We start from the raw sequence: 27,716 nt of genomic DNA, 5'->3' as shown, positions 1-27,716 counted from the left end.
AGGGGTTGCGGATAGTTTTAGAAAAAGAGAGGGTCCAGATTGTCTAGCCCAGCTGATTTGTACAGGTCCAGGTTTTGCAGCGCTTTCAGAACATTTGCTATCTGGATTTGGGTGATGGAGAAGCTGGGGAGGCTTGGGCGAGTAGCTGCGGGGGGTGCGGCGCTGTTGGCCGGGGTTGGGGTAGCCAGGAGGAAAGCATGGCCAGCCGTAGAGAAATGCTTATTGAAATTCTCGATTATCGTGGATTTATCAGTGGTGACAGTGTTACCTAGCCTCAGAGCAGTGGGCAGCTGGGAGGAGGTGCTCTTATTCTCCATGGACTTTACAGTGTCCCAAAACTTTTTGGAGTTAGAGCTACAGGATGCAAATTTCTGTTTGAAAAATATAGCCTTTGCTTTCCTGACTGACTATGTGTATTGGTTCCTGACTTCCCTGAAAAGTTGCATATCGCGGGGATTATTCGATGCTAGTGCAGTCCGCCACAGGATGTTTTTGTGCTGGTCGAGGGCAGTCAAGTCTGGAGTGAACCAAGGGCTATATCTGTTCTTAGTTCTACATTTTTTGAAAGGGGCATGCTTATTTAAGATGGTGAGGAAATGACCTTTAAAGAACGACCAGGCATCCTCAACTGACGGGATGAGGTCAATATCCTTCCAGGATACCCGGGCCAGGTCGACTTAACAATATTTTCAGCTCAATTACTCAGATAAAAAAAAAGCTCATTAATATCAACGTACACATCATGCAAGACTACAAATCCCTGCATGCTACTGCACATCATTTCTAGCTGACACCTTTGGTAAGAGGTATTGTGTCAACTTAAAACTTGCACAAAACAGTTCACAAAATTGTCGACTTAAAGAAATGTAACCAATTTATTCATTACTAAATGTAGCTAACATCAGATAGTTAATCCAGAGATTATTACTTTTGCTTTGATTTGGCAGTCTCGTCCAGATCATCATGGCATTTGTAGTTCTTTATGATAGTCACATTATCAGCTAATTAGCATTCCATTTTTTGGCAGGTAAATACAGGTGAATATATTAATAAGTCTCCTTGTCCTAGAGTGAATTACAGTTATCAAAATGTCACTCCAGGGTAAGCCTACACAAAACACAGCCCTTGTTTTAAGTGTTTCTAAAATCCCCTATGTGGAAAATGAATGATGTAAAAGTTATTGGAACGATTTTCTTGTTTCACCGCTAGGTTTTATGGGTATTATGACTCATACTGTGGTACTCTGTACTGAGATAGAAAAAAATATTTCTCACATTTAATTATTACTAACTTATTTTCTAAGCATATTGTTCTTGTCTAAGAGACAAAATACTGTCCAGTGTGGTGCTGTAAATACATAGCTATGTGTATCCTGCATTATTATTTTGTTTAAGCTATGTACAACACGGATTTAACATTGTACATCTGAATGAAATAGTTTCTGTTTTGATTTATCCTTTGATACTTCAGGGTGCTGTTCCTCAACCATAAAACATGAACATGTGCACTCTCTAACCCTCCAACGTGAGTGTAAGTTAAATAAAGCTTATGAATATGAGTAGCCCAACTAGGCAATATCCAATGATTTCTTATCAACAGAAACAAACTGGTCCAGTTTGTGTACCGCCACTGTTCTTTCAGAACTCCCCTTTCTTTCACACTCGCTACCTTGGCATCCTAACGTTACTGTCTCACGCACCAGTGCTACCGAGCTAGGCTATCAGCTAGTCTTCCGATATTGTAGCTGAGACGCACCGGCTCCAACAACATTACGGTGTTATATTGAGTCATAACTCTCCATAAATTTAAGACAAAGAGCTGTTTCTAATTGAAGGAACTGAAATATAGATCTTCAATAAACTAATTGAAGATGATTAAGCTCTTTTCTCTGAAGCAGCAGAAGAAAGACGAGGAATCTGCTGGAGGAAACAGAACAGGAGCCGGGGGTAAAAAAGCAAGCGCGGCCCAGCTTCGAATACAGAAAGGTAGGCTAACTGGCTTCTTTAAAAGCAGATGGTCTACTTTTAAACCACGAACATGTTTGTTTAATTAACGTGTCTGTCCACGTGTTTAATAAATGAGAAACGACAAAAACGGGTATGTATTGCCATAGGAGGCTGAACTAGCTAGTTGACTAATTAGCTAGCTAGCCATCTGGCTAACGTTAGCTAGCTAGCTATTATGAAAACAAAACTCAAACGTCGCAGCCAGAAGATGGTGAAGCCAGGGAATCAACTCATATTTACAACATTTCTTGTTAGTTAGCACCCTTGTTAGTAAATTTGCCCTGGTAGTTCAGTGACTTAGATAACGTTAGCTAGCTGAACAAATAACTGTATAACGTTATTTGTTCAGTAACTAGCCACGTTATCAGTGTTTCAATTTAGATGTGTCACTTAAGCAGTTTGTGCAAAAGAGAACACAAGCTACCAGTAGCTACACCCATTAAGCCGATAAAGTTAGTTAGCTTGCTACTTCTGTCTGATGCTAACTAGCTCAAAAACGTGGGTATAGTTCATTATTCAACAGAATATTACAAACGTGTCTTAAACTATTGTGGATATCACTATTGATGTTATTGAGTAACATAAAAGTAACCTTTGCTTTTCATTAGTCAGCAACTTGTACTATGCTAGTTAGCTACTTGCAAGTCAGTACAGCTATCACTAGCCAGGATGTTTGCCACACTTATCTTTGGTTACAAACAGTTTTTGACCAATGTGCTGCAGTCCACTGTATGTCTCAAAGTAACTGTGTACACATGTAGATAGGCTAGTTAATGTTGTCAATACAAAAGATACATGTGAGACATTGAAACGTTTCATACCTTTCATGACAGAACACATGACATTTGGAACAGTGAAAGACTGACTGGGAGTTGGATGGCAAGAAATATATAACCTCAGCCTTTTAAAGTAGTTACAGGATTGTTAAGCCAGGTCTTTAGCTAATAACATTGATTCAAAAGAGAACGTGACATTTCCAGCTATCCAAAAAGAGGAAATGCTGTTTAAAGACATATGCGTCATGTTTTGAAAGGCCCCCCACAACCATATCAACAAATATTTTCCCAGATACTTGGATAATGAAATTCAAACCACCCCTGTGATGAGTGTGGCGATTTTTTTCAAATGGCTCACTTGTTTGGTTCATGATCCTTGTAACACCATGGACCCCATATAAGATAACCAGTTTGACTGAAGCCCATGATTTTGAAAGACTAAGCTAATCTCCATTTCATAGTGGATGAAGGCTGTCTATTTATTGACACATTAATTTTGACATTGCAGACATCAATGAGCTGAACCTCCCAAAGACGTGCGAGATCGTCTTCCCCGACCAAGATGATCTGCTCAACTTCAAACTCATCATCTCACCAGACGAGGTCTTCACTCTTTCCTGAAACAAGCTGTAGCTACTTGTCAGAGAGAATATGTCATATGTGTTTATTAAACATTTAACTATTGTACTCAAACTTGTACAGTTGCAACTAATGAATGGTTTGTAATGCTAACATAGTGGCCTATCAACTAATATCCAAGGATAAATACTTGGTACACAATGTATTATTTAGCACTGTACATTGACATTATCTCATGCCAACCCACCAAACAGTCTATGAACAGCATTCATAGAAACCTGTATGTAAACACATTCTCAGGTTATTTTCTCTCTTTTTAGGGCTTTTACAAAGGGGGAAAGTTTGTCTTCAGCTTTAAGGTAAGGGGGCTTAATGTGGGTGGACAGACATCGGGACGACATGAGTCACTACATCCTTCTTTACTTTCACACTAAACTGTTGTTAATGCCAATTACACCTGCTTGATAGCTATTGTTTTAGGTATTTTTAGGGTCACAATTTGGTATTTGACATTTTTAATGTCAGTATTGAATGGTTAAAGGCCCAGTGCAGTCAGAAATGTGATTTCCCTGTGTTTTATATACACTCAGTGGCCAGTTTATTAGGTAGACCCACCTACTATTGGGTCGGACCTCCCTTTGCCTCCAGAACAGCCTGGATTCTGCGGGGTATGGATTCTATAAGGTGTGGTGTTGAAATGTTACTCAATTGGTATCAAGGGACCTAATTGTGTGCCAGGAAAACAGTTCCCACACCACTACACCACCAGCCTGTACTGTTGACACCAGGCAGGATGAGGACTCATGCAGTTTACGCCAAATCCTGACTCTGCCATCAGTATGAATCAACAGGAACCTGGATTTGTCGGACCAGGTCATATTTTTCCACTCCTCAATTGTCCGGTGATGGTGATCACGTGAAAACTGGAGGCACTTCTTGTTGTTTATAGCTGATAGGAGTGGAACCCAGTGTGGTCGTCTGCTGCAGTAGCCCATCCGTGACAAGGACCGACGAGTTGTGCGTTCCAAGATGCCGTTCTGCAAACCTCTGTACTGCTTAATTTGTGGCCCGGCTGTTAGCTTGCATGTTTCTTGCCATTCTCCTTTGACCTCTCTCATCAACGAGTGGTTTTCACCCACCGGACTGCCGCTGACTGGATGTTTTTTGTTTGTCGCACCATTCTCAGTAAACCCTAGACACTATCATGCGTGAAAGGCCTTCCGTTTCTGAGGTACTGGAACCGGCACTCCTGGCGCTTACAATCATACCACACTCAGTCACTTAGGTCACTCATTTTGCCCATTCTAATACTCAATCAAACAGTATCAGAATGCCTGTGTGCCTGCTTTATATAGCAGGCCACGGCCACTGTCTGTAGGAGCGAACCATTTTCATGAACGGGGTGGTGTTTTCCCCTCTCCACTCAGACCACTCCCAGACAGTCCGAGCAAAATTCTTGCTTGAGAAACTGTTATTTGCTAAGAAGCTGTTTTGGCTTCTTGTTTACCATTTTAATTGAAAACAATCACAGTAAGGTATTTATTTGTTACCCAGAAATAATTTTATATTGAGATAAAAATGGCTGCACTGGACCTTTAACAAAAGTTGTGCTGCTGCATGTTTTTACATTAAAGCTGTTCTCTTTTTGGTTTTTCTGATTCTAAATGTCTTACAGAGATTCTCCTGGACTTTTTAACCAGTAGCTCTGAAAGTAAAGCTCACGAGCCAAAAGTGGCCTCTGAAAACTGTGTGCTATGTCACATACTCTAATTAAGAGTACCTTTCTAATATTGAGTTGAACCCACCCCGCCCCACCAAGCCTCAATTTGTCAGGACATGGACTCTACAAGGTGTTGAATGCATTTCACAAGGATGCTGGCCCATGTTTACTCCAATGCTTCCCACAATTGTGTGAAATTGTCTGGATGTTTTTTGGGTGGTGGACCATTCTTGATACACACAGGAAACTGTTGAGCGTGGAAAAACCCAGCAGCGTTGCAGTTCTTGACACAAGCCTGGCACCCCGTTCAAATGCACTTTACAGTGCCTTAAGAAACTATTCACATCCCTTGACTTTTTCCACATTTAGTTGTTATAGAATTTTAAATGGATTGAATTGAGATTTGTTTTGTCACTTGCCTACACACAATGCACCATAATGTCAAAATGGAATTATGTTTTTCAAAATGATTGCAAATGAGTTAAAAATGGAAAGCTGAAATGGCTTGAGTCAATAAGTATTCAACCCCTTTCTTATGGCAAGCCTAAATATGTTCACTAGTAAAAATAAACATAAGTTGTATGGACTGACTGTGCAATAATAGTGTTTTAATATGCTTTTTGAATGACTAACTCATCTCTGTACCCCACACATACAATTATCTGTACGGTCACTCAGTCGAGCAGTGCATTTCAAACACAGATTCAACCTCAAAGACCAGGGATGTTTTCCAATGCCTTGCATGAAGTGCACCTATTGGTAAATGGGTAAAAAAACAAAACAATTGCAGACATTGAATATGCCTTTGAGCATGGTGAAGTTATTAATTATTCTGTACAGTGTATCAATACACCCAGTCATTACACCGATACAGGCGTCCTTACTAACTCAGTTGCCGGAGAGGAAGGAAACCACTCAGGGATTTCAAGATGAGTCCAATGGTGACTTTAAAACAGTTACTGAGTTTAATGGCTGTGATTAGAAAATTGTGGATGGATCAACAACATTGTAGTTACTCCACAATACTAACGTAATTAACAGTGTAAAGAAGGAAGTCTGGACATAATTTAAAAAAATATTCCAAAACATGCATCCAGTTTGCATCATGGCACTAAAGTAATACTTTTAAAAATGTGGCAACGCAATTCACTTTTTGTCCTGAAAAGTGTTATGTTTGGTCCAAATTCAATACAACACATTACTGAGTTACCACTCTTCATATTTTCAAGCATAGTGGTGGCTGCATCATGTTTTTGGTATGCTTGTAATCGTTAAGGACTGGGGAGTTTTTCAGGATAAAAAAAGAAAGGAATAAGCACAGGCAAAATCCTAGAGAAATATCTGGTTGTCTGCTTTCCAACAGACACTGGGAGATGATTTCACCTTACAGCAGGAAAATAACCTAAAACACAAGGCCAAATATACACTGGAGTTGCTTTACCAAGAAGACCGTGAATGTTCCTGAGTGGCCGAATTACAGTTTTGACTTAAATCTACTTGTAAATCTATGGCAAGACTTGAAAATGGTTGTCTAGCAATGACAAGTTTTGACAGCGCTTGAAGAATTTAGAAAATAACTAATGGGTAAATATTGTACAGACCAGGTGTGCAAAGCTCTTAGAGACTTTCCCAGGACTCACAGCTGTAATCGCTGCCAAAGGTGATTCTAACATGTACTGACTCAGGGGTGTGAATACTTGTGTAAATTAGATAGACATTTTTGCAAATGTGTTGAAAATGAAATAACATGTTTTTACATTGTCATTATGGCGTAGATGGATGAGGGGGGAAAAAGTACTCTTCTATATTCAGGCTGTAACACAACAAAATATGCAGTAAGTCAGGTATGAATACTTCCGGAAGGCACTAAGTCTTTTGTCTTGCCCATTCAACCTCTGAATGGCACACACACAATCCATGTCTCAATTGTCTCTAGACTTTAAAAAACACTTATTTTAGCTGTCTCCTCTCCTTCATCTACATTGATTTTTGAAGTGGATTTAACAAGTGACATCATTAAGGGATCATAGCTTTTACCTGGAGTCACCTGGTACTTCTATGGAAAGAGCAGGTGTCCTTAATGTTTTGTACACTCAGTGTAAGTGAAGATATGTGCACCACGTCATTGCTCTCTCTCTCTCTCTCTCTGGTTCAACTGTGTGTGCATCTTGCTAGCTCTCACTCGAGTGGCGAGGGCTGAAGTTCATTGGCTGGAACTCAAATTGCTAGGGGCTGGCTCACTTGGTGGAAAATGTAGGGAAAATGGCGGAATACAGCTTCCAGAAAAACAGTTACTTTCAAACTAGGGATTTCATGGCTAATTGAGGTAAAACAGTCATTCAGATCATAGATTATGCATGTATGAGCTACACATTGACATATTCAGCCCAAAGTGTGAGGTTTTAAAAAATACTTTGTGGTCGCCAAAGTTCCCGATCATGTCTTTTAAGACTCTTGATGGTAAGCATGTTGTTAATAACTCAGTTGTTAGTCAAAAGAAAGTGAATAAGGTTAGAGAATATCTTCCTTTGACTTCTTGTGACTGCTCTGTTTTCCAGGTAGGACAGGGCTACCCTCATGACCCCCCGAAGGTCAAGTGTGAGACACTGGTGTACCACCCGAACATTGACCTGGAGGGCAATGTCTGCCTAAATATCTTGAGGTACACCACTTGCACGGTGGTCACTTTGTTTTCGTTGTCTCGTTTTGATAATTCAGAATGAGTACAGAATTCTACATTTTTACTATTATATCGAGCAGTGTCTTTTAACATCTCTTTTTCTCTTACAGAGAGGACTGGAAGCCTGTGTTGACAGTGAACTCCATCATATATGGACTACAGTATCTATTTCTAGTGAGTACAAGGATTATCCTATTTCCAATTTTGCCTAGCATAGTTTGATTACTCTTCCTTGTTCACCATGCTTAGAATCAGGAATGTAGCTGGATGTATAGTGCATTCGGAAAGTATTCAGATTCCTTGACTTCTTCCACATTATGTTATGTTACAGCCTTATTCTAAAAATGTATTCAATCTTTTTTCCCCTCATCAATCTATACACAATACCCCATAGTGACAAAGCGAAAACAGGTTTTTAGACATTTTAGAAAATATATTAAAAACATAAATAGCTTATTTACATAAGTATTCAGACCCTTTCCTATGAGACTCGAAATGGAGTTCAGGTGCATCCTGTTTCCATTGATCATCCTTGAGATGTTTCTGCAACTTGGAGTCCACCTGTTGTAAACATGATTTGTGAAGGTGCACACATCTGTGCATGTCAGAGCAAAAACCAAGCCATGAGGTCGACGGAATTGTCCGTAGAACTCAGAGACAGGGTTGTGTCGAGGCACAGATCTGGGGAAGGATACCTAAAACTTCCTGCAGCATTAAATGGAAGTTTGGAACCACCAATACTCTTCCTAGAGCTGGCCGCCCGGCCAAACTGAGCAATCGGGGGAGAAGGACCTTAGTCAGGGAGGTGACCAAGAACCAGATGGCAACTCTGACAAAGCTCCAGAGTTCCTCTGTGGAGATGGGAGAACCTTCCAGAAGGACAGCCATCTCTGCAGCACTCTACCAATCATGCCTTTATGGTAGAGTGGCTAGACTGAAGCCACTCCTCAGTCAAAGGCACATGACAGCCCGCTTGAAGTTTGCAATAAGGCACCTAAAGACTCTGACCATGAGAAACTAGATTGACGTCTTTGGCCTGAATGCCAATAGTCACGTCTGGAGGAAATCTGGGACCATCCCTATGGTGAAGCATGGTGGTGGCAGCATCATGCTGTGGAAATATTTTTCAGGGACTGGGAGACTAGTCAGGATCAAGGGAAAGATGAACTGAGCAAAGTACAGAGAAATCCTTGATGAAAACCTGCTCCAGAGCTCTCAGGACCTCAGACTGGGGCAAAGGTTCAGCTTCCAACAGGACAACGACCCTTAGCACACAGCCAAGACAATGCAGGAGTGGCTTCGGGACAAGTCTCTGAATATCCTTGAGTGGCCCAGCCAGAGTCCGGACTTGAACCAGATCAAACATCCCTGGAGACATGAAAATAGCTATGCAGCGACACTCCCACATCCAACCTGACAGAGCTTGAGAGGATCTGCTGAGAAGAATGGGAGAAACTCCTCAAATACAGATGTGCCAAGCTTGTAGCGTCATACCCAAGAAGACTCAAGGCTGTAATCGCTGCCAAAGGTGCATCAACAAAGTACTGAGTAAATGGTCAGAATACTTAAGTAAATGTTTTTTGTTGTTGTAAATGAACAAAAAATTCAAAAAAATGTTTTGGTTGTCATTGAGGTATTGTGTGTAGATTGATGAGGGGAACAAACTATTTAATCCACTTTTGAACAAGGCTATAATGTAACAAATTGTAGAAAAAGTAAAGGGGTCTGAATACCCTATGACTTGGCTATGACTTTCAGATTCTGAAAGATTGGTCAACTGGTTGGAGCAGGTAGGAACACCTGGCAAATAACCACGCCCTTCTACTCCTCCTCAGGAGCCAAATCCAGAGGACCCTTTGAACAAAGAGGCGGCGGAGGTCCTGCAGACGAACCGACGGCTCTTTGAGCAGAATGTCCAGCGGTCGCTGCGGGGGGGTTATGTGGGCGCCACGTATTTTGAGCGGTGTCTCAAATAGCTCCTAGCCCATGTCGCTTTTCTTTTTTTTCCCAAGATGCATTACCGTTTACACACGCTGAGACACTGACTGACACACAGACTTGAGTGGTCGGGGAGGGAGTGGGTCCATGGGGCCGGGAGGGGAAAGTATGGGGGGGGTCACTCGGGGGAAGGGAGGGGGTCCGAAGGTAAAGATGACAGGTTTGGATGGTCAGTGAATGTCGCTCAGAGAATCGGTCAATGCCACTACGCTGATGCCCACAGTTGTTATTTTGATAGACATGCCAACTGATCCTCCCACTCGTGGACAAGGACAAAAACACACAGACGAGATATGCACTTAGACACCTCTTGCTCCCTTTTACAAAAGTATGTTTTGAACGCTATGCGAGCGCCTCTTGATTACTAGAGCTCTGAACCTGACGGATCGCACACATGCTTGGTGGCAAAACTTATATGCGCACGCACACACGCCTCAACATGCCTACTGACACATGCTATCACATGCGCACACGTGTTTCAGACAGGTACACATACCAACCCAGATGCATAATACAGGCCATAGACACACTGGCAGAGGACTGACTGACAGGACAGACGCAGACATAGATTGACAGGATCAGTAATGCAGGCAGGGCTGTTGTGGTATTGGGAGATCTTTTTAGTTTTGTTATGGTTTTCTGGGTGGGGTGGGCGTTAGATTTCATTGGGCAGGGAGGGTGGGGGGTGGGGGCTTACAATGTTACAATTCTATTGTGTATATTGAAATCCCAGCTGTTCACAATGACTGCAATATGAATTATGTTAAATAAAATATGAACTCATTATAATTCAATAAAGGTGTATTTTGTAACCAAACTCGAACCTTGGTTTAGGGTTTGAAACATGAGTTATACAACCAATAACATTTAATTGTACCTTTTCACTTCGGCTGTGCTCAAAACCAAGGTAGTGAATGGTTATTTTTCTGGAATGTTGAGGCCATAAAACAGTGATACAGTTTACTCACAGGCCCATTTAACCAGTCAAGGCTCTGTTAGTGATTTGGTTATGTAATCATCTCACGGCTGCCAGTGGTGATTTAGATTTTTGAAATGAACCATGCGTTCTCACTTTAGTGGCTAGGATTCAGTGACAGGATCAGCTGAACAAAGATGCAATTGGTAGCCCCTACTGTTGAATTTGATGTCTTTGCCCTGGACCGACGCAATATACTGCTGGTTAACGCTTTCCATTATAATTGAGCTGTTGTGATGCAGTGTCTATGCTCTTCGCATTTGTCAATGTTGGAAGTTTGGTGCATCTCATGAAATGCTGGGTTTGAGTTTGCATCCAAGAGCAGGGATGAGGGAAAGACTGCTCTTGTACTCCAGCACCCTCTTGTGGCTGGAATCAACAGCAGCTAGTGCAGCTGTAGTGATTTTTTATTTAACCAGCTAAGTCCGTCAAGAACAAGTTCGACGGCCTACCCAGGACAACGCTGGGCCGATTGTGTCCCTATGGGATCACAGTTTGGATACAGAACAGGGACTGTAGTGACACCTCTTGAACTGAGATGCTGCGCCACTCAGGAGCCCCATGGAACAATAATGGAAAGTTACAATGACCAACTGTAAAACATAACTGAGACAGTCCTTTTTTTCCACCCAATACATTTTTATTGTTAAAATATTTAAAAACACATGGGACAGAACAGACGATAACAAGCAATACTGCCACAAAATAAATTACCAACTCATTGCTGTCAAGGGCTGTAAATAGCCGTATAAGCTAATAGCATCTTTCACAGCTGTCCACTTGAATTGTGTAAGGAGAGGGAGAGTCATTCAGCAAATGTCTGATCATCATCATCCACCATTCTCTGACAACTGTAAAACATGCAAACAGGACAGAATTCAATTCCAGATATAGAACAAAAGTAGGTTGTGCAGCGTTTCCCAAACTCGGTTCTCGGGACCCCAAGGGGTGCACGTTTTTGTCTAACAATACACAGCTGATTCAAATTATCAAAGCTTGATGATTAGTTGAAATCAGCTGTGTAGTGCTAGGGCAAAAAAAAAAAAACTTGCACCCCTTGGGGTCCCGAGTTTGGGGAAACCCTGAGTTAGTGTGAAACAACCTTGAACAATACAAAAGATATCCCCAACAGGACCTATCCACCAAGATAATTAAGAACCTTAGACTGAAGCCATTTTGACACAAATATTAGAAAATTGTGACAACGAAGAGGGTTAGAATACAAGTGTACCATTGTGATTTCAGATATCAATTCTGACTTACTTCCTGACCATGAAGTAATTCCAAGATTCCACACAAGTGTTTTGCCCCATCACCTGCCTTTCAGTGCATTGTGAACCAGTGTGTGTGCAATGAGTCAAATGTTCAGTGGGTACTGGACAATGCCAACAGCTGAATTGGAGGTTGCAGGCAAAATGTAAAGATGAGACTTCTCTCCATCTTATTTTCACTCCATTTCTCTTGGTCCCCATCTGCCGTCTCACATACCTCATCTCACACTCATCTTCAAGCACATTCAACCTAAAATATTTTCACCAAGATGTTCATCATCCACTCAAACTTGCACTCACTTTCCCACTGACTCATCCAAGCTAACCACACTTTAATCTTCAAGCAAATTCACCCTAAAACACATTTTCACTTTCATAAATTGTCTATGCATGCACACACATGTCATCTCACCATTCATTCTCACTATCCTCTCATTCGGGCACGCTGCTACACTGTGTGATCATGAGAGCCAGGGGCACTTCCCTGTCCCCAGTGCCCAGTAGAGGAAACATCCTCTCAGAGAACTCAGCCACGCTGAAGCTGTACACCTCCGAGCCAGTCTTGACATTGTAGAAGGTCACCTGACCCTCCTCACAGTCCAGGTAGACGCCCACTCTGCGGAGGCGCACCGATGTCTTAACCTTGGTGAGGGCTGGAATAGTGAGGGCGCGCAGGTGGGTGCCCCCCCACCAGAGGGCGTAGTAACCACTATTAGGGCTCATGTCAAACAGCCCTTTCCTCTGGGCTGACTCCCGCACCACGCCCACCTTCCAGTCTTTATTCTCACCCACATTCACCTGAGATGAAGAGACAGAAAGAGAAAGATAAATTGATACCGACAAAAGTTGAGTGGGGACGAGCATGCAAGGTTAAATCCTGCACGACATACACTTTTCTAACATCAAACGCCAAAATAGATTAAACCAATAAAACTGAAGCCACTATTTAGTCATTTCTCTCACCCTCCAATTTCTATGAGATACCCCAACCCTTGACCCCTGCCCTCTCACCTCCCAGTAGTGTCGCCCCGAGTTGAAGCCCTCTTTGGCCAGCACGCAAGACCAGACGTCGAAGCGTTGGGTGCTGTTCCTGTAGAACTGCAGTTTCTCTCCTCTCTTTACCTGCTTCCTGTCGTCAGAGAGGATGAGGAAGGGGTACGCCGTCACCGGGTTTAGCGTCACATCCTCTGAATGAGAAGGAACACAAAAAGGTCAAGGCTCTGGTGTGAATGCCACAGCCGAATAATGTTAGGAATCATGGCCAAAAAGACAGTGAGATGGTGTCTTCTGTAAAACAGACTATTTGGAGAGCATTATTGGAAAACAACAGTCAATCACTACATCCAGTAATACAGTAAAAGCAATGGTAGAGATAAGACCAGGACAGGTTGGTATTTAGAATTAAGATCAGAACAACTCACCTAAATAAGACTGGATCTTCTTCAGCCCTGTACGAAAAAGTAATTACGGTGAGTCTCTTTTCCAATACATAGAAACTACTATTGGTTTGATTAGTTAAAGCCAATGCAAATCAATAGCAAATCATTTCTGGGTAACAATTAAGTACCTTACTGTTGTCGTGTTTCATTAAAATTGACAAAAAACCTAATCAGGGAAGAATTTTGCTATGACTGTCTGGGAGTGATCTGAGTGGGGAGGGGAAAACTGAAAACAAGCTGTTATTGGCAGAGAAGTTTGGAAGTTTGTTATTGTTTATTAATCAATTTACCGCCTGGTGTAATCACCAGGCAAGGCAAAACTCCCACCCATGCAAACAGGTTGATTAGAAGGTCCTGTGTCGATTCATTCCAACCAGAAACTATCAGGAAATAACACTAGCTAGGTTGCCATCCAATTAGCGACAGATATACAGTGCCTTGCGAAAGTATTCGGCCCCCTTGAACTTTGCGACCTTTTGCCACATTTCAGGCTTCAAACATAAAGATATAAAACTGTATTTTTTTGTGAAGAATCAACAACAAGTGGGACACAATCATGAAGTGGAACGACATTTATTGGATATTTCAAACTTTTTTAACAAATCAAAAACTGAAAAATTGGGCGTGCAAAATTATTCAGCCCCCTTAAGTTAATACTTTGTAGCGCCACCTTTTGCTGCGATTACAGCTGTAAGTCGCTTGGGGTATGTCTATCAGTTTTGCACATCGAGAGACTGAATTTTTTTCACATTCCTCCTTGCAAAACAGCTCGAGCTCAGTGAGGTTGGATGGAGAGCATTTGTGAACAGCAGTTTTCAGTTCTTTCCACAGATTCTCGATTGGATTCAGGTCTGGACTTTGACTTGGCCATTCTAACACCTGGATATGTTTATTTTTGAACCATTCCATTGTAGATTTTGCTTTATGTTTTGGATCATTGTCTTGTTGGAAGACAAATCTCCGTCCCAGTCTCAGGTCTTTTGCAGACTCCATCAGGTTTTCTTCCAGAATGGTCCTGTATTTGGCTCCATCCATCTTCCCATCAATTTTAACCATCTTCCCTGTCCCTGCTGAAGACAAGCAGGCCCAAACCATGATGCTGCCACCACCATGTTTGACAGTGGGGATGGTGTGTTCAGCTGTGTTGCTTTCACGCCAAACATAACGTTTTGCATTGTTGCCAAAAAGTTCAATTTTGGTTTCATCTGACCAGAGCACCTTCTTCCACATGTTTGGTGTGTCTTCCAGGTGGCTTGTGGCAAACTTTAAACAACACTTTTTATGGATATCTTAAGAAATGGCTTTCTTCTTGCCACTCTTCCATAAAGGCCAGATTTGTGCAATATACGACTGATTGTTGTCCTATGGACAGAGTCTCCCACCTCAGCTGTAGATCTCTGCAGTTCATCCAGAGTGATCATGGGCCTCTTGGCTGCATCTCTGATCAGTCTTCTCCTTGTATGAGCTGAAAGTTTAGAGGGACGGCCAGGTCTTGGTAGATTTGCAGTGGTCTGATACTCCTTCCATTTCAATATTATCGCTTGCACAGTGCTCCTTGGGATGTTTAAAGCTTGGGAAGTCTTTTTGTATCCAAATCCGGCTTTAAACTTCTTCACAACAGTATCTCGGACCTGCCTGGTGTGTTCCTTGTTCTTCATGATGCTCTCTGCGCTTTTAACGGACCTCTGAGACTATCACAGTGCAGGTGCATTTATACGGAGACTTGATTACACACAGGTGGATTGTATTTATCATCATTAGTCATTTAGGTTAGCATTGGATCATTCAGAGATCCTCACTGAACTTCTGGAGAGAGTTTGCTGCACTGAAAGTAAAGGGGCTGAATCATTTTGCACGCCCAATTTTTCAGTTTTTGATTTGTTAAAAAAGTTTGAAATATCCAATAAATGTCGTTCCACTTCATGATTGTGTCCCACTTGTTGTTGATTCTTCACAACAAAATACAGTTTTATATCTTTATGTTTGAAGCCTGAAATGTGGCAAAAGGTCGCAAAGTTCAAGGGGGCCGAATACTTTCGCAAGGCACTGTATATGCAATTATTCTAGAATCCCCATTTAAAAAAATAATAATAATGCATTTCCCACCAGTGTGTTTCCACCAAACTCACTTTTGTGGATAAAAATCAGTGGGTACTTCTTTTTCCTCCATTTAAGTTTTCAGGTACCGACAAAAATGTTATGTTCAATGTATTTCCATCCCATTTTCAACTCGACAGATTGTGACAAAACTAACTGTTGCATTAAATAGCAAATGTGCCTACTCTGGTCTTGGCACGCGTGCTCTAGCCAACAACTCACAGATACTGTGCGGGTAGGCTACTCAACATGATGACATTATTATGGATAAAAAGGGAGAGTATTTGTATGCCAGACAGCAGTCAAGCATCACGTCACCAGAATAAGACACTCAATATTTATTGGAAAGGAAACGTCAAAATCACAGGGTACTGAAAGTGCACAGTGAAGTTCATAACTTCTTTCACCTGTAGCCTAATACATTGCATGGCTTCCCCAAGACATAGCAAGAGGACCACACACTATATCATCAAGTGACTCCACGTTTACTTCAATATGATGGTTGTCAATATTTCTGCATTTCTTGCCTAAATAATTTTACTGACACTAAAAAAATCCAACCATGTCGAACTAAAATTCGACATGGACAAATTGTCCCGAAATGTCCCGTTTCCATCACAGCTGTCGTGATTATTTTTCATACTGTACGACTTTACTTGCATAAAACTATGGATGAAAATGTGGCTAGTGAGCAACATTTTTTACACTTGTACAGTGTTCGTTTCATCAGCTGTTGTACAATATGATACAAAACACAGAAAAACTGAACTTTGACTGCACTGGGCCTTTAAACTATTGGTGAACCATTGTGAAGGTGGGGAAAGATGTTCTATTAGATGTGCGTGTTAAAAAAAATGCATACATTGTCGAAATATATGAAGTGGGAAAAAAAACGACAGAATCTATCTAGGCCTACATCAAATGAGTTATTTTAAAACTTCTTCAGAAGAGGCATCGTGAATCACCAAGCACCAATCTTCTTAAAAATTGTATTTTAAGTAAGTAAACTAGGTTTGTAAGCTTTTTCCTTTACAACAAACTCTTGACCTTTGTCTAACATTTCCTTTAAGCTAAAACAAAGCCTCTGCAAAATATCCCATCTCATTACCCAATACTTCATTCACATGGGTCCTAGACATTAATCCAAAAGAAAATCTTTGGAGTGAAGAGCTCACAGAGTGCAGACAGACATACCTGATCCAGATTTTATCTTTTTTAGATCTGAGGGGAGAAGAAACATGAAGACATGTTGTTTAATGGAAGTATGCGTGAGTACAGAATTAATGCAGCCATTTGTATCTCAATATCAAATCATTTTTTAGGGTAACAATTAAGTACCGTACCTTGTTTTCAATTAAAATGGTCAAAAATAAAAACAGCTTCTTAGAAAAACAAGAAATAATTTAGCTAGGACTGTCAGAGTGGTCCAAGAGGGACCTAATTGGAGGAGCTTAATGGTAAAGATGTCACTTTAAAACTAGCTATTATTGGCAGAGAGTAGGGCAAAATCTGGTTTCAGGAGACCTTTTCAAAACAGCTCTTACACAAAGTGCTTTATCATAGATTTAAAAATGTCACAGTATAATTCCAACCACAGTGTGGAAATACAGTGCCTTCGTAAAGTTCAGACCCCTTGACATTTTCCACATTGTATTAATATATTTTTTAGAATAAGACTAAAAAAAACAATTCCTCAGCAATCTACACACAATACTCCATAATGACAAAGCGGAAAAAGGTTTTAGAAATGTGCAAATGTATGCATGTACATTAGTATTCAGACCCATTGCTACGAAACTTAGGAATTGAGCTCAGGTGCATTCTGTTTCCATTGATCATCCTTGAGATTTTTCTACAACTTGGAGTCCACCTGTCATAAATTCAATTGATTGGACATGATTTGGAAAGGCACACACCTGTCTATATAAGGTCCCACAGTTGACAGTGCATGTAAGAGCAAAAACCAAGCCATGGGATCGAAGGAATTGTCCGTAGAGCTCCGAGACAGGATTGTGTCGAGGCACAGATCTGAGGCAGGGTACATAAAAATGTCTGCAGCATTGAAGGTCCCCAAGAACACAGTGGCCTCCATCATTCTTAAATTGAAGATGTTTGGAAACCCCAAGAGTGTTCCTAGTGCTGGCCACCTGGCCAAACGGAGCAATCGCGGGAGCAGGACCTTGGTCAGGGAGGTTACCAAGAATCTGATGGTCACTGACAGAACTCGTGTTTCTCTGGACATCTGAGAACCTTCCAGAAGGACAACCATCTCTGCAGCCCTCCACCAATCAGGTCTTTATGGTAGAGTGGCCAGACAGAAGTCACTCCTCAGTCAAAGGCACATGACAGCCCACTTGGAGTTTGCCAAAAGGCACCCAAAGACTCTCAGACCATGAGAAACAAGATTCTCTGGTCTGATGAAACCAAGTTTGAACTCTTTGGCTTGAATGCGAAGCGTCACATCTGGAGGAAACCTGGCACCATCCCTACAGTCAAGCATGGTGGTGGCAGCATCATGCTGTTGGGATGTGTTTTTCAGCTGGGAGACTAATCAGGATTGAGGGAAAGATGAACGGAGCAAAGTACAGAGAGATCTTTGATGAAAACCTGCTCCAGAGCGCTCAGGATCTCAGACTGGTGCGAAGATTCACCTTCCAACAGGACAATGACCCTAAGCACACAGCCATAAGAATGCAGGAGTGGCTTCGGGACAAGTCTCTGAATGTCCTTGAGTGGCCCAGCCAGAGCCCAGACTTGAACCAGATCGAACAACTCTGGAGAGACCTGAAAATATCTGTGCAGCGACGCTACCCATCCAACCTGACAGCGCTTGAGGATCTGCGGAGAAGAATGGGAGAAACTCCAAATACAGGTGTGCCAAGCTTGTAGCATTACACCCAAGGAGACTTGACTTAATCTCTGCTTAAAAGTACTGAATAAAGGATCTGAATACTTATGTACAAGTGATTTAAAAAAAAACATGTATTATACATTTACAACAATGTAACAGTTCTGAAAAAGTCAAGGGGTCTAATTATTTTCCGAATGCACTGCATGTACAATACCAGTCAAAAGTTTGGACACCTACTTATTCAAGGTTTTTCTTTATTTTGACTATTTTCTACATTGTAGAAAAATAGTGAAGACATCAAAACTATTAAATAACACATTTCCTTCCTCTGGAGGCCACCAAACTATATATGCATGGAATGATCTTCTCACATTTGAGATATTGCCTCACATGCTGGTCACAAGCAGGAACTACTATTCTGAAACAAATTGAAAATCACTCTACAAACACTAAAGATTTCTGATAACAAACCAAACAGTTACCACCGTTATCATAAACAAGCATAATTGATTTAGCCCGGATAGCTTTAAGCAGTATGTAGATGCAGATTATTGATGGCCAGGCTTGCATGGGCTTTCCAGGATAACAAAGGCAGTAACTAGAGGGATTGCGTTGTCCCTTCGACACAGTAAAATCGGCCTTCTCTGATAGAGCTACAATATACTGGAATGCAATGCCCACGGACTTGAGAAGCTGCACTGATTGTACTTTTAAATTTGAATTGAAAACATGGCTAATATCTTTCCAAACCTGTACACATGAGTTGTGGTTCCTCATATGTAAGACAGTTGATGATAGTTGTCGTTAGAATGATATATTATTGGATGCATTTGTATTTTGTGTTGTTTTAGTGAGTATTTGTATTGTAGCTGTGTAACTGTCCTTAGCTGCCCTGGGATGACGGGTGTAAATGAGCTTTTGGCTAACCCCGGCACATTCACATGTTGAATTATTGTAATATTGATGATTAATGTGCATTGTCCCCTATAAATTTATATGGTTGAGAGAATGCAAAGATTGTGCAAAGCTGTCATCAAGGCAAAGGATGGCTACTTTGAAGAATCTCAAATATAAAATAGATTTTGATTTGTTTTACACCTTTGGTTACTACATGATTTTCATAGTTTTGATGTAGAAAATGGTAAAATAAATAAAATTGAATGAGGAGGTGTTTCCAAACTTTTGACTGGTACTATAATATATATGAGACGCAATTTAAAATTGACCCACCTCGTAGAGACCACTGACTCTTAGTGGTCCGTAGTGTCTGTATACTCATCATACTGTCGCTCTCCCTTAGGGAAGTAACTGAAACACACGCATAATGGGTTATGGTAACAAACAAATAGGTTGGTCCACAACATACAGTGCATTATACTTTCAGGCCAGGTATGATAATAGTTATGCAGGTTGTGTTTCCTCATGTGTTCCTCCTGGTATTTTTACAACCCACTTTTGTGAATTACTCATTCTTAACCTGACCGACCGATGGATGACAGAAGGAATGAGTTCTATTGGCATGAGGTATTTGAGTAGGAATGGTATTTTGACTGCTTACAGACTAGACTGACTACTTTCAGCAGTCATTTATGAGAAACTTCACCCGAAAACCACAGTAAGGGAACAGCTGATGATTTCTTTACAAAATAATAATGTTGTAGGGATTTTTGGTAACGATATGAAGAACATTATGGAAATGATGCAAATAATCTACCCCCCCATTACCATTATGAATATTTGGTAACTGATGTCCATTTTGAAAAGGATAATGAGGATAATAAATAATGATGATATGACTATGGAGATTGGTTAAAACAATGAAAGTGATGATGGTGCTACTCACGGGAGCTTCGGGATTGCACCTCCCCCATGCGGATCTCATCCATACTCTTCTTCAATTCCCCCAGAGCCACCTTCACCTCCCCCAGAGAGAAATGCAGTGACACCTCCGCCTCGGCATCCAACTCCTGGGTGTCAGAGTCTGCCTGTATGGGGGCACTCGCCTCCTCAAAACTCTGAAAGTGGGTTGACGGCAGGCATTGACAGATATGTTCAATTGAAAGACTTACAGTTCAGAGTTGAACATCAGTGGAATGGACGTGGAGTGGACTCTGGTAAAATCTCTGATAGCTTGCAAGTAGAGGCCATTGGAATGTACACGTGGCACACCAGCTGCATGTCCCATTGCCCTCAAAGTGCGAACCCCACCCAACTGTTACAACAGATAAGCTAAATGAAGTACATCCACAAATGATAAAAGGTGCCTCAGCTAAAACACATTCCCTCCGTACCTGGAGGAAGCCAATGTGGTCCTCAGACGTGGCCTGAGCTTCCAGTCTGGATCGCCGCACCTTCAGCTGGCCAAGCTCCGCCTCCAAACGGGTCACTAGCCCCTCCCCCCGTGTTTCCACTGACGCCCGCTTCTCCTCCATCCCGCCCACCAGCTCTTCACGGATCCTGTCCACCGAGCGACTCAGCTCCCCCAGCAACTGCTCCACTTCCGACATCTCACCCCGTGCATAGTTCTAGAAAAAACAGAAGGATTAAGTTGCTCCTTGACACTGATTTAAGGTCCGTTTCTTTCTCTCCAGTTATGGTCATTATTGTGATCTCAGGTCACACAACTGAAAAATGTGCGATTCATCAAGCCTAAAACATGTGTTTTTAAAAAATTCTAATAGTTTCTGTAATGTATCATAACAGGGGTATAGCAAACATCATTTGGGTGGACTAAACAGACTGTCTTGACCTGCTAATAGCCACTGCAGTGGGAGTAATGGTTGTTGGTACGGTCACCTAACACTAGACAGAGTGGTAGCGTGCTCTGATGAATATGAAGCCTGACACGTTGAGGGGTTTAGTGAAGGGGTCAAATAGATCTAACACAATGTTGATACAATGTCGGGGCCTGTGAATCAGCTGCCTACCCTGACGGTCTCCAGTCGGCTCTTGAGCTCATTCAGACGGAAGTGCTTCCCCTCAATCCGGTTCTGAATCTCCAGTTCCGTCTTTCCAATGAGCTTCTGTGTGACAGACAAAGGACAGCAAAGAGATGGAGGATGAGAGACAAAGAGACCAATTATGTGAATGCAGTGTCATTGAGAGTAGATTTGGCATCATGCCAGTTTACTACTTGTCCTAACTAGACAATGCTGCCGTCCTGTTGCTGCTTAAAACAGGCTCTTAGGGAACACATTCAAGTAAAATGTGCTTTGAAGTGCCCAAAAAAATACCCTAGAAAATATTTTTTTTAGATGCAAATAGAAAAGCATTGTCTTTGAAATAGCCATATACATTTCAGACAACATAATGAAATACATTAATTAAAAAAAAATCACGTTATTCATTTGCCTTGAGCCAAACCCATTATCCACAAGATTAGACCTAAATCATGTAAAATTGCTCATGTTTTTAGTCAGATGCCCGACCCATAGAGAAATGAGGATTCTAGTGGCGTAAACCCATTTTAGCGCCATTGAGGAATTTAACCATAGAGTACCACAGTACGAGTCATAATACCCATAAAACCTAGCAGTCAAACAGGGAAATGGTTCCAATAGTTTCTCTCCACAATTAATTATTCCCATAGGGGATTTTCAAAACACTTTAAATAAGGGCTGTGTTTTGTGTTGGCTTACCCTGGCGTGACTTTTTGATAACCGTGTGAATCTCTCTAGGACAAGGTGACTTTTATCAATATATTCACCACTGTGGGGATCTACTTTGAAGTAATCAACTGGATGAGACTTCCTATAGGTTAAGGAAGGATCACATGATTTCATCCTTGTCATCAGCCAATGAATTATACTCATGAGCAAACATTCCATAACTGCAGGTGGCAGTAAATCAAACCTTGGCTTTATACCTGTTCATACAACACATTCCAGGCCGCAGTGTGCACCCTTCCAGTTTGTTTGCTCATAGAAGTAGCAGTAGAAAATTGAGATCTTCAAAATAGATTGGCCTCAATGGAGCTGCCCATTTTCTCAGAAACATTTATGCAATGAGCTGTTTCTTTGTTTTCTGCTCAGAGCCAAAAAGAGGATCATATGTTATATTTAATTACTTAAAATAGAGTGCAACCGGCAGCTGTCAAATTGTGATGCAGTCATTGAATGGAAATGTGTTAGTAAATTTTTAAAGTTCCACAGTTCCCCGTCACTTTTTTACCCTCTTGGTTCAGGATTTTACAGTTATCTGAAAGCGAACCAGATAAATAGCCAGTCACTGTTTCTATGCAGGTTGTTTACATTAGAAATGTGGATGCAACTTAGACAAGAACATAACCAACTCCCATCTCAGATAATCTTTAGAGTAAAATCTGCATCGCACAAGGGATTTTAGTGGCTTGTTTACATAGGGGTTATCTATCTATGTCATCTGCATTGCAAGAAGCTGAGAGTCCCCTATGACCTACAAACTCGTAGCCAATACTCAGTCTTTCAAAGGTTCAACATACAAGTTGTAATATAAAAAATAGTAACCTAAATAAAATACCTGACACTACCCTCTCTTCATTGGCCATTGTCTGTTTTGACTGTTAGGGCACGCCAACCACAGAACTAGAATGAAATTATTTTTCTTTAAAAAAGGCACACATCCAACCCCAGGAAACACATCACACCCTTAAGTAGCCTTCAGACCATAGCCTTGGCACATAAGCATATTTGAGCTGCTTGGGCCATTGAGGTTCTGAAGAGGTGTGTGCTCCAAGCGCCTGATGTGAAAGCTGCTTTGCCTTCTCACCTGTTTGTTGACTCGCTCTGTCTGCACGGACACGGTGCGGTGTGTGCGGTGCTCCTCCAGCACACAGATGGCACAGATACAGATCTGGTCCGTGCGGCAGTACACCTCCAGAAGTCGGTGGTGCAGTGGGCAGGTGCGGCCGCGAAGCGCTTCCCGGGGCTCCAGGAGCTGGTGGTTGGCATAGAAGGGCGTGTTCAGGTGAGGCTGCACATGGGCCTCGCAGTAGGATGCCGTGCAGGTCAAACACGAGCTGATCGCCACTTGTTTTTTCCCTGTACACACATCACATTTGATCATCTCCTCCAGGAACGGGTTGCTGTTGGCCATGGCTCCCGGTGTATTCACGTCCGACATGTGCGGCTTTCCTGTGCCGTAGTGAGCTTCTTTGTATTTCTCAGCGATATGGGCGAAGACTCGGTTGATGTTGAGCTGAGGCCGCTCGGGGAACTGATGTTTGCAGAGCGGGCAGGTGCAGGTGGTGCTGGAGGCCCAGTAGCCTCCGATGCAACCCTGGCAAAAGTTGTGTCCGCAGGGCGTCGACACTGGGTCGTTGAACAGGTCTAAGCAGATGGAGCAGGTCAGCTCCTGCTCCGAAAACATCTCCAGGACCCCCGCCTCAGCCATCATTTTCTCCTACCAGAAGCCCTACGGGTGAGACAACATACTAGGTCACACAAAAACATTTCTACTAGTCCCAAAGGTCAACACATGTCACAAATATTTAACTAGGCCTATACAGGTTCGATAAACCAGATTGCCATGTTGTAGAGGCTGATAACTCATGCAACTATAACTAAGCCATCATATTCACCGGGCTAGATGGGCCTTGTGGTTGTAGCCCTAATTGTATTGAAGGAAGTTGAAGACATTTGCCATTACTAGTTCAATAACCAACACAGAGCACAACAACTGGCCTACTAATTCTACTGCTGGTCGATGTTAACCGACAAGTACTTAGGCTAGGAATTTAGAATTTGGCCTACCGTCTGAGGACTACCCAAGCTGTTGTGTGTGTGTGGTGGTGACCCAAGTTAACATCCCTCAGGGCACTTCTCAATCAACAGCATATTATCTTGCAGAGAAGAGGTTAGGAAAAATCTCACCAACAGAAACCGCTTTGAAAATCACAACTAGATCGTTTTAGAATGGGCCAAGGCCTATTATCCCCCACAAGGCAAACAAATGATGGTCACAAAATTACAAGGGCTGATAAACAATTAATAGTAAGGGTTGCATCACAAATAGTTAAAGTAATTCCTACACAACATTTTTATCAAGCATTTTGACTATACATTCTAAAAGATAACTAAACTTGACTAGGTGTATATTTTTGAATAAACTGAACACACCTTAACCGATACCAGAGTAGTATTTTTTTTGGCCTGTTTTCAGACTTGTTTGTTGTCGATAAGAGGTGTGTCTGACAGTGGACAAACTATCACTGGTATGCACAGGTGCATTGTGGGCCACCTCCACCGGGATTGGCCTAACACCTGTTTAAGATCAGTGCTGATTCACTCCAAGTGGCTGGCTGCCTTTGCTCACTCCATTTAAACGTGTTTCGATTCTCTTTGCGGTACGTTCCGAGGAACACAAATCATATTACATCAAAAAATGTATTTCACAAATGCAGAATACACACTCACTGTACACTGTTTTTACACAGTTGCAGCAGTATTTTTCAGTGACACCATGTTTGTGGCGTTCATCTTCCATTTACACACGTGTTCAGAGATGCAGATGGATAATTAGCACAGGTAGTCCACTCTGTTTTCAGTAAGCAATCGCTGTAATGGAAATATGGCTGTGTGCGAACCATAACCCTGAACATAATGAACGTATCTTTCATATTAGCAAGAACTACTTTTTTTTAAAAGGTACATTTACCACACAATTTACCTTTTTTTTAAAAGTATTTCTTGCTAATATGAAATATATGTTCCTTATGTTTACAAAACCAAACCTCAAGCAATGCGTGTTCATTTTTTGAGCAAGCACCTGGGCGCTAAGCAGTTACTGTTTATGAATGTGGTTGTCTTTGCCATGCCTATGTAACAGTACAAATTTAGACCGTCCCCTCGCCCATACCCGGGCGCGAACTAGGGACCTTCTGCACACATCAACGGTCACCCTCGAAGCATCGTTACCCATCGCGCCACAAAAGCCACGGCCCTTGCAGAGCAAGGGGAACTACTACTTCAAGGTCTCAGAGCAAGTGACGTCACTGATTGAAACGCTATTTAGCGCCCACGCTAACTAAGCTAGCCGTTTCACATCCGTTACACTCACCCCCCTTTTGACCTTCCTCCTTTTTCCGCAGCAACTAGTGATCCGGGTCACGGCACCAATGTAACAGTACAAATTTAGACCGTCCCCTCGCCCATACCCGGGCGCGAACTAGGGACCTTCTGCACACATCAACAGTCACCCTCGAAGCATCGTTACCCATCGCGCCACAAAAGCCGCGGCCCTTGCAGAGCAAGGGGAACTACTACTTCAAGGTCTCAGAGCAAGTGACGTCACTGATTGAAACGCTATTTAGCACCCACGCTAACTAAGCTAGCCGTTTCACATCCGTTACACTTATATTTTTTCCATGGGTGTTAAGAAGGAACTGTACACCATGAACTCATGCAAGTCACATACCACAGCAAGGAGTTTTATTGGCTCCCAAAACAAACAACGGTAAACGAATAAACCGTGGGAAATGCGATGATGATGCAGAAGTCTGTGTCTGGTTTTTCAGAATGTTCTTTATTTGAGTCTATTGATATTTCTGGTCCTGCAGCATTCCGCGACATTTTCAAAAGACTCTCTCCCACTCCTATGCTGTGTGTGTGTGTGATTTCTCAACTGAATTCCTACAGTGCACCTGAAAGCACAACAATAGACTGTTCTACCCCACATAGGCGTAATGGGAGCACAGAAATGCAAGAGAGGTTGAAATAATTATTCTGCCATGATACTGACTGACAGACAGACAAACATCATCCATGCAATTTAAACTGATGTGTGAGCTCATGGCTTTTATCCAACCATGTTTTAAGAATTGAATAGTCACTGAAGAATAGTCTCTGATTTCAGTACTTCCATTATCATTTGAGCACAGGTCTCTGACCACAGGTTCATTTTCAGACAGACAGGCTGGCATTGAATTTCCAACATTGCCATAGTATCATTCTCCGCTTAGAGGCAGGGGACTCCATACTTCCGATGCTTTCCAACCCAATTTAACATGCAATCTGTCAGGTTCCTCATTACGTTTTTTTGTAGTTTGTCCCCAAAAAAAGACTCCCTTGTCCAACCATTAATCTACCTGTGTGGCATGCAAGTGATTTTCCTCTCGGTGACCTGAGGAATGATCAGGACACTGTGATGTCACAGGGCTTCATATCTGAGCCAATGGAAAATAACATATCTCTATGCTCTGTGTAGACTATAGTCAGTTTTGTTGCGTGTGGCTTAGATTGTCTCAGACATGAGTGAATGTGGAAGTCATACCATACATGCTGTCAATGTATGTGAATTCCAATGCACCATCTCCCTCAATAAAAACAACAATGGCCTCTTTGTGATGCAGTAAATTACTCTTTCAACCCTAAGACCTTTCAAATGTATTTATTTGGAAAGTGATCCGTGAATCCAACAAATAAGTTATATAACCTCAAAAACATGGGGGCATGCTTTCAAGTTTCCCTGCCAGTCAGGTAACCAATATCCCAGGTCTTATCTACTCTAATCTACTACTAACAACTGCAGGCTGTCAAAAGGCCGATTCTTGTGTCCCATTCATGCGGCCTCTCTCAGTTTGGCCCAAAGCCAATGGCTGTCCAAAGCCCAGGTTTAATTTACTGTATCCAGTCACACCGATGTTACCATCCAAAATGACATGACACAGGCATTGTGCTACTAGATTTTATACTTTACACGATTGGCGCTAGCTTGTCAAACCTGTTCACCAACAAGTTACGAAGAGGGTCATATGTAACCAAGTCTATGTAAATGGCTGTGAAGAATGGAAAATAAAATACAGTCAATGGTTGTCCTGTACTGAGGTCTACCTGGAAACTTCTCAGTGACTAAACCATTGTCAACCAAGGAACCATGGTATCTGCCAAACTGGGATGTTCACTGTTACATGTTCTGATGATAATGCCACTATTGAGTTGTGTGTTTAATTTTGAAACGTATCTGACCCACATCAACAGTCAACAGGCAGAAGATTGGTTGGAATGAAAACATAATAGTATTTACAGTACTGTACCTATACAGCAATCAATATTGCTACACAAAAAAGCATTGTATGAGCAATTGGTGTAATTGTAATACAATACATAGGCATATTTCACATACAAATAATATTTGTAAAAAATTGCTATAGGCTACTCGTGATCCTGTTACAACAATTGTTGACACACAAACTTACCGTGTATCTTTCTTCTGCAATGGAGTTGAAAGAATGAAATAAGTTTGTGACTGTCCTACAAAGCTGCTGTCACCGCTGCCAAAGAAGGTACTTCCAGCTAGTCAGGTATATGTGTGATTGTGTGTGGGTGTGTGTTGTGACGGTTGACAAC

The 27,716-nt window shown here is 41.9% G+C and overlaps 2 protein-coding genes across 8 annotated transcripts; one reads left to right on the top strand and one right to left on the bottom strand.

The window, feature by feature from the left end:
• The first annotated feature begins 1,208 nt into the window (after positions 1-1,208).
• Positions 1,209-10,557, top strand: LOC110538124 (NEDD8-conjugating enzyme Ubc12). Its single transcript, XM_021624729.3, has 6 exons — positions 1,209-1,985; positions 3,291-3,385; positions 3,682-3,720; positions 7,640-7,743; positions 7,872-7,935; positions 9,597-10,557. Exons 1-6 carry the CDS (start codon positions 1,871-1,873, stop codon positions 9,735-9,737), a joined length of 558 nt encoding a protein of 185 aa, XP_021480404.1. The 5' UTR covers positions 1,209-1,870; the 3' UTR covers positions 9,738-10,557.
• Positions 10,558-11,353: 796 nt separating this feature from the next.
• btr30 (bloodthirsty-related gene family, member 30) lies at positions 11,354-27,716 on the bottom strand. 7 transcript variants are annotated; one of them, XM_021624728.3, is made up of 12 exons: positions 24,489-24,604; positions 24,123-24,211; positions 23,140-23,784; positions 21,321-21,416; positions 20,685-20,918; positions 20,237-20,408; positions 19,624-19,701; positions 16,737-16,763; positions 13,428-13,454; positions 13,018-13,193; positions 12,419-12,804; positions 11,354-11,586 (listed from the first exon to the last, which is right to left on the bottom strand). In XM_021624728.3, exons 3-11 carry the CDS (start codon positions 23,764-23,766, stop codon positions 12,439-12,441), a joined length of 1,803 nt encoding a protein of 600 aa, XP_021480403.1. In that variant the 5' UTR covers positions 23,767-23,784; positions 24,123-24,211; positions 24,489-24,604; the 3' UTR covers positions 11,354-11,586; positions 12,419-12,438. The 7 variants fall into 7 exon arrangements, 6 of the variants coding, with proteins under 6 accessions (XP_021480403.1, XP_090049290.1, XP_021480400.1 ...); XM_090193164.1 differs by lacking the exons at positions 24,123-24,211; positions 24,489-24,604 and adding an exon at positions 27,566-27,688; XM_021624725.3 differs by having other exon boundaries at positions 11,354-12,804.

Source organism: Oncorhynchus mykiss, chromosome 12, assembly GCF_057628025.1.
Source record: "Oncorhynchus mykiss isolate SJ-2025 chromosome 12, ASM5762802v1, whole genome shotgun sequence".
Lineage (NCBI taxonomy): Eukaryota > Metazoa > Chordata > Actinopteri > Salmoniformes > Salmonidae > Oncorhynchus > Oncorhynchus mykiss.
This window is presented reverse-complemented; position numbering and strand designations above follow the sequence as displayed.

What these genes read in the sequence shown, in the direction of transcription:
- LOC110538124 (XM_021624729.3), top strand. Translation starts at nt 1,871, where the DNA reads ATGATTAAGCTCTTTTCTCTGAAGCAGCAGAAGAAAGACGAGGAATCT. An exon ending in TCATCATCTCACCAGACGAG is followed by an intron (nt 3,386 to 3,681) that starts GTCTTCACTCTT and finishes CTCTCTTTTTAG; the next exon opens with GGCTTTTACAAAGGGGGAAA. An exon ending in GACTACAGTATCTATTTCTA is followed by an intron (nt 7,936 to 9,596) that starts GTGAGTACAAGG and finishes ACTCCTCCTCAG; the next exon opens with GAGCCAAATCCAGAGGACCC.
- btr30 (XM_021624727.3), bottom strand. Translation starts at nt 23,766, where the DNA reads ATGATGGCTGAGGCGGGGGTCCTGGAGATGTTTTCGGAGCAGGAGCTG. An exon ending in GCCGACTGGAGACCGTCAGG is followed by an intron (nt 20,919 to 21,320) that starts GTAGGCAGCTGA and finishes TGTTTTTTCTAG; the next exon opens with AACTATGCACGGGGTGAGAT. An exon ending in GAAGATCCAGTCTTATTTAG is followed by an intron (nt 13,194 to 13,427) that starts GTGAGTTGTTCT and finishes CTTCTCATTCAG; the next exon opens with AGGATGTGACGCTAAACCCG.